Below are 7444 nucleotides of genomic sequence, written 5' to 3'. Positions count from 1 at the left end.
TAAAAATTTATGTAGTTTTGTGTGACCATGTAACTTCATTAAACATTAGGCTATTTTCTGACAATATTATATAGAAGGTGACATGATCAATATTATTTATAAGATGCTGGCGCTATAATAGTATCACTAGATTTTGATCCGCGCTTTGGAAGCGCAGAATATTTTACGATGAAAAATTTTACTAATAATTTAACAAATATTTTGGTAATTTTTAAAGAGTGTGTATTTAAAATATTTTTGCATTTAAATCAGTGTTTTTAAATTCAACCCGATTGTGATTATACCGGTTAATCCGAAGATCTGACAATTCAATTTAGGTTTTTAAAATATACATATTAAAAAAAATCACTAAAACCCGAGACTAACCGATTGAACTGATGGATGACCGATATGTAATCTAATTGGATTTAAATTGTAATAATTTCATAATTTGTAATCTTATAATCCAAATTTGAAAGTTTATTATTTTGCAATTTATGAAATTATAACGTTTCTACAAAATTTTAAAGAGAAAGTGATATATATAAAATAACTAAGATTAATTATTGTATTGTTTGGAAACATTGATAGTAGTATAAAAATATATTGTTTGGAAACATTGATAGTAGTATAAAGAAATAAGTATATTGTTTGGAAACATGGATAGTAGTATAAAGAAAGGAACATTAGTGATTTAATGTAGATTTAACTATAAAGTATAAAGGTGTATTTAATTTAAAAACTTACAAAATAAATGTTAAGTCCAACAAAATGTTTCTGTTTTAATAAGATAGATATTGGATGGAACCTAACACTTCATATCTATTTATATTGTACATGTAAATATACGAGTGTTAATTTAAGTATATTGATACATTAATTGGTCGATAACTGAGATAATTGAATTGACATTTACATATTACAAATAAAATGAAATTATTGAGTATGTGAAATCATGGCATCGTACGTAAAATTCTTGAAAAAGAGAAAACTGGAGTGCCCCATGATAATAATTCATTTTGTTGCAAGTACTAGAACGCATCACTATTTTTCTCACATTTTAGACAAAATATTCTTGAGCACAATAATGACAACTCTCCATTTATATATAGTATTTTGAAATGGACCACTTTCTTATATGAAACCGTCCACGAGCTTTCACATTATTTTCATTCTTCACTAATAGCCAAATCATCTTTCTAATAAAGGCAACAAATGCTCCCCAAATAAGGAAAAACAGAAATATATAACAGAAGGACAAAATGATATTTCTCCGTTTTGATATATATATAAAAACTTAAAATATTTCCCACTTACAGCAACACATCATCATCTTCATGATATCGCATTTTTAAACACTTATTAAGCGTTAATTAACTTTTTATCTTACAAACTAAAAAAACATAACATCACTTATATAATATAGAGTTACATGATTACCCTTGATGTCATTCATATTCGTCACACTCACGATGATGTCAACAGTTGAAAACATCACCAGCAGTAGAAGCAGAAGCCATGATTGGTTGGTTATAAAACCCTAGATTGAGAGTATTCATCAGCCCGTCGTAAAATCCACCTCCGCCGCTGGGGCCGCTGTAGTCAATTAGTCCTCCTCCCTGACCAGTCTCCATCTCCAAGGAAGACGACTCGACAAAGTCGACGATCTCGTTGAGGGAATCAAGGCGGTGGTTGAGCTCCAGGAGCTGAGCTCTGAGAATGGAGTTTTCCGCCTCGATGGTGACGTAGTGCTCCGTCGTGACGGCGATCCCGGCGACGATATGGCCGTTTTCTTTACGTAGATGAGCGACCTGAGCCGCTAGATCGTCCAAGTGCTGCTGCTTCCTCATCCTCGACCTCCTCGCCGACTCTCTGTTCGACTGCTTCCTCTTTCTCTTCCGCTCGTCGAGTAGGTCACGTTGTCGGAGATCAGATTCCAACCCGGAGTTTTGTGAACCGATCGTCGAAACAGACGAGTTGCTTGTCGGAGATCCCAGTTCAGTTTTATTCATATTTATTATACCAAAAACACACACAGAAAAATACTAGTTCAAATAAAAGACGCAGGACCCAAGTTAGGGTTTTGTAAAATCTATAATATAATCTTATTATAAAGGTTTATATGTGTATACTATATAGTTATAGGGCTAAAGAAGAGATGATTTATGAGAAGACATAGAACCAGTAGAGGAAGACGACGGAGAAAGATTGAACGAGATGGGTCCTGCGTCTAAGAGACGAATCTATAGTAAGCCCAGATCTAAGGATTTCACTAATCACCGGAGACGACATGAATGTTTGAACATCAAGATCCAGTTCTTTGCCACATCAATATTAGAAAAGGAAGAAAAAAACAGAACAGCTTTTGTTTCTCGAGAAAATAAAAAACTGAAAAAGTATAGAAAAAGGAAGACAAAAACACGAACAGTTTTAGAAGTGATGTATCATGTATGTATTCGAGAGCGAAGAGGGAAGAGGTAATTTATGGGTTTGAGAAGGGGTTTTATAGAGTGTGAGAGAGAAAAAATAAATATGCAGAAATTAAAAAGAAGTGAATATTATAAAAAATAATTAAATGGAATGAAACTGTTGAGCGATGAAGCATGTGAAGTAGAAACAGTCAAGTTTACAGCTGTTTTGCAATATTTGTTTTTATTTATGTTTACGAGTTTTTCTTGTCGAATATGTGTATGGGTTTAATTTTAAATTATTGATTCTTAAAATAACCAATAACCATTTTCGTCATTGTTTATGGAAAAGTAAGCCTTCTCGGGTTTTTTTTTGTGAAAATTTGCAACTTTCAAAATTATTCTCTCATTTAATTATTTAGTTTCTCTAAAATTAATTTGTAGTCAAATTTGTATAATTTCTAATACTCAAAAATTTAAAATAAACTAATATTTTCTGAAAATAGATTTTAGATTTATTTTATATTAAATTTATTTTAAGATTGATTAATGTATTTTATTTCAAAACTAAAACAGAAGTTAAAATGTAGGTATGGTTAAATTCTATGAAAATGAATAAAACATCAAATTAGTTTACAGTAATTAACTAAAAGTTATTAATAAACCAGTATATACTATTTTAATTTTTAATACCTATGAAAATCTTAAGTTTGTTTTTACAATATACTATAAGTAAGTTAATATTTTCTCTATTTCATAATAAATATCGTTTAGACTTCTACGCATGGATCATTTAATTTTGCATATTTTCAATATAAATATTATTACCTATATACTATTCATATTTCAACCAATGAAAAAATAAATAGAAAAATAAATTAATAAATTCTATTTTAAAATTTTGAAATGATATTTATTTTGCAACAAAAAATTTTCTCTACATTGATATTTAGTACTATGAAATGGAGGGAGTAATTAAATAATTGAAAACCTTTCTCGATTCTCGTTTTTATTACATGAAAATCACCGCCCAAAGTATCAGACCAAACCGCTCAGCAACGGACACCTGGAGTGAGACAGATGATGGGATGAGGGTCGAGGTGGTATTTGAGAATGCATGTATGGGTATCTCCGTTATTTAACGTTCCGCTTGTCAATAATTCAATAAAGATTTGAAACTTCAACCAGCATTTTAAAAATCTATTACGAAATAAACCATGCATTGAGTTCATCTTGATAAGCAAAATGCAAATCAACTTTAACGTCTCACCTAGAAAATCATATACTGCTTGTCTGCTTCTATGGTTGAAAGGCCGAAAATTTGAGTGCATAAACATATACTCCATCAGTTTCGCAAAATGTATCGCTTTAACATATTTTATATGAACTAAGAAAATGATAAAATATATAATATAAAATTATTAATATATAATCATTTAAATAAATATATATAGGTTATTTAAAAGAGTAAGAAAAAACTACATATGAAAAGTTATATTAAAAATATAGAATGGCATTTTCTAAACAACAATAATAATGCTAAAAAATTTGTTCAAAAAAAACAATAATAATGCTAAATTTTTGTATTCACATTCTATTTCTTTCTATTTGTGTTTTATTATTCTTGGATCATTTTTCTACTTTATTCTAGTTTTCGTATTCATTTTATATTTTTGATCAAGTTAGCAATAAAACATATTATTTCTCAGTTTTATGAAAAAAATATTTTGGAATCTTCATACAGATTAAGAAAATGGTTAAAATACATTTATGTTTTTTATTGAATTCACTTATTCAGCTAATATTATTTTAGATAAATAAAATTATTTATAAGATTGATTGATTTTAAAATCAGTATTAAGATCAAAGTATGCATAAATTGTATTGGAATTTTAAAATTATACTCCACTGTTCAGAAAAGATCTATGTTTTAATTGTGTTTGTTAAAATTAATAATAAATTGCAAACTTTAAAAATATAATTGTGTTTGTTAAAATTTTATTGGTCAAATTTTTTGAGGAATAGTTAATTAAAAAATAATGCATTGATTACTAAATTTTACATGTTTTCTTATTATGTGGGAAAATTCTAAAACATATATCTTTTTGAAACAGAAAAAGTACTTTTATATATATATATATATATTTAAAAATAACGCTCTTTACAAAAAAGAGAAATTATTAAATAACTAATATCTTTAAAAGACTTTTTCACTTCAATATTTTAACTCATATTCTCTTTCATTTTAATTGTCGTTTTAGATTTATACACACAGATTAAAAACATACGTGATTTTATATATTTCCAAAATAAAAACATATTTTATTATATACTTATCCATGTTTTAACCAATAGAAAAATAAAGTGGAGAATCTTATTAATAATTTTCTTGTTGAAATTCTAAAACAAAACTTATTTTAATACGAATTTTTTTCTACAACCACAATTAATTGAAATTGAGAGAATAAATTTTAAAACTATATTTATTTTTAATTTATGGTTTCGTACCTAAATCAATATATCTCTAGTCTTTAGTAAACTATTTTATTTTTGTTAATTAAATTATCGGAGTCAGATCTCAACTTATTTTGCAGGAAAACAATACCGACGATTAGCTTAGTCGTTAGTTTTGTTAATGAGTGAGACCTAAGACATAATTTTATATTCATCTCGTTAACCATAACACCTTAGTTTTGGCAAAATTTAAACCTAAACTAAAGAATTTAGTTTTATTCTGAATCATTCTTCTTGCCACTAGGTCGTCACTACTGCTTAGTTAACTATTTTCATGTTGGCAAAATTTTTGTTTGCTATCTCCATTTGATTAACTAACTAGTGAAAAATTAATCAAATAGATTCAAGGCGTTATTCATCTTTTTCCCACCGGAACAGCAAATAGTTTTGATATTAATTAACTACTCTTAATGACTTTTTTTTGTCAGCAACAATACAGATTAATATTGACTCTGTTAATCAAACTCGGGAATCCGTATCCATGTGGACAACGTAAGACGATTGCTTTCTTACACTGTGTGCAAAACCATCCGCCTTCTTATTCTTTGTCCTGAATACATGGATAATCTCCGAAGAAGTAAACTACTCTTCAAACTTCTTATATCTTCTAAATAATTTGTAAAGGCTGGCCATTCATCCGGTTCCGAAATCATCTTCACCAACTGCGAACAATCCGTTGCATAAGTAACATTATACTGCCTTAAATTCCTCATACATTCTATTGACCAGATAAGAGCCTCAATCTCTGAGTGTAAAAAAGATATGGTCGCTCTTGTGTTCATTGCTCCCATCAACCCATTGAATCCTTCCAAAGTACTGTATCATAGAAGGCCATGATCCGTCCGAAAAGCACCATCGTCCTGGAATATCTGGGACATGTGCGATGATTGAAGTCTTAGAAGAATTTAGCTTCTGAGAAATGGACTCTTGCACTTTTTTCCAAAGTTGAGACTCAGTTTCGGGTAGCTTGAGTATATCTCGTGGATCAATATCTAAGTTGCTAAAAACTTTGTTATTTCGTGCCTTTCCAATATACCATAATAACCATGCAAAATGATGATCGTCGATTACTGGGAGAACCCACCAAAACAAGTAATTCATATTCGCAAATAATAAATTGCTGAGGAAAATCATTTGATTTGATGGTATCCTCGAGAGAGCCCATATTTGGGCTGCTGGTGGACATTCAAAGAACACATGATTGATTGATTCTTCATGGTTTCCACATCTACTGCAAATAGTATCTCCGTTTATTCCTTTTGCTTGAAGATTCTTCATTACCGGGAGGCATCCGGACAACATTTGCCATAGAAAGTGCCTCATTTTTGGTGGACAACGAATTTTCCAACAAAAAGCCTTCAAAGGGTGATAGACCTAACTGCGGTAAGACTCGTTCTCTATCTGGATATACCCTTTCGATCTGATATTCCGATTTGGCTGTGTACCTCCCATTATTGGTATAGTGTCAGCCATCTCTATCCATTATCATTGTTCTACTTAATGGAATACTTAGAATAATATATGCATCCTCAGGGTCAACTAGATCCATGTCCTTGAATTTTCATTGATGAGTGAATCATCCATTAGGTCCGGGAAAAGATTATGATTATTTTTATTTGCTGGTCTCAGGCGGGTGAATGGGAACCATGGAAAATAGTTGATCCTGATTCCATCTTTTTGATTAGTCATTTGCTAACCAGAGATTTAGTAGAAACAATATTTTGCCATCCATATGACGACAAGTATGATCTTATCGGTTCCAAAAGCGATGCATTCCTGAAATATCTGCATTTGAAAACCCGAGAAAATAGAGTCTGAGGTTTCTTTATTAGTCTCCTGAATTGCTTTGCAAGCATAGCTGTATTAAAGTCCGTGAGATCTTTAAAGCCCAACCCTCCATCTTTCTTAAATAGATAAATTTTGTCTCATGAGTACCAATGCATACCCCTAACTGATCCTCGTGAGCTCCACCAAAATTTTGTTGACATTAGTTTAGAATAAAAGAATTTTTTATTCTATTAGTTTAGAATCATATTTTTTATATACTTATAAAATGTTGTCATTTAAATATGAAATGGTCCAACAAAATATATAACAGAGTTTGAAGCATTCTATATATAATCTATTAGTTAAAGGTAAATTTAATATTAAAACTTAATATTTAATGGATAATAATCTGTTATTAGCAATTAAATTATCTAGAAGGAATGTTTGTCCGCTGATACTATAATCGGCTGAGAAAAAAACTATTTTATATAATATTTTGATAATTATGCATAATAAAACATTTACAAAATATTTTCGATATTTTTAAAGAAAACTACATAGATATAAAACACAAAAAAAAATTAAAACCTCTAAAATTATTTTTACACAGACATTACAGCAAGCTCCCAAAATTTCTCAGGGCGGGCCCTGACATTATTAGTCACACTAATAAAGTCAAAACTCATGTATGTCAATCGGTCTACAGTTTGGTTATGATTGTCAATATAAATGTTCTTAAAATTTACACCAAAAATGTATGTTTACAAGAAAATTAC

General features: G+C 29.7%; 1 protein-coding gene across 1 annotated transcript; it reads right to left on the bottom strand.

Annotated features, from left to right (window-relative positions):
• Positions 1 to 1233: 1233 nt before the first annotated feature.
• LOC108814136 (bZIP transcription factor 44) lies at positions 1234 to 2461 on the bottom strand. Its single transcript, XM_018586637.2, has one exon. It carries the CDS (start codon positions 1989 to 1991, stop codon positions 1458 to 1460), a length of 534 nt encoding a protein of 177 aa, XP_018442139.1. The 5' UTR covers positions 1992 to 2461; the 3' UTR covers positions 1234 to 1457.
• Positions 2462 to 7444: the final 4983 nt, after the last annotated feature.

Source organism: Raphanus sativus, chromosome 7 (assembly GCF_000801105.2).
Source record: "Raphanus sativus cultivar WK10039 chromosome 7, ASM80110v3, whole genome shotgun sequence".
Lineage (NCBI taxonomy): Eukaryota > Viridiplantae > Streptophyta > Magnoliopsida > Brassicales > Brassicaceae > Raphanus > Raphanus sativus.
The sequence above is the reverse complement of the archived record's forward strand: the minus strand, read 5'-3'. Positions and strand labels throughout refer to the sequence as shown.

Bases quoted from the DNA above. Each gene is read 5' to 3' on its own strand.
- LOC108814136 (XM_018586637.2), bottom strand. From the start codon at position 1,991: ATGAATAAAACTGAACTGGGATCTCCGACAAGCAACTCGTCTGTTTCG.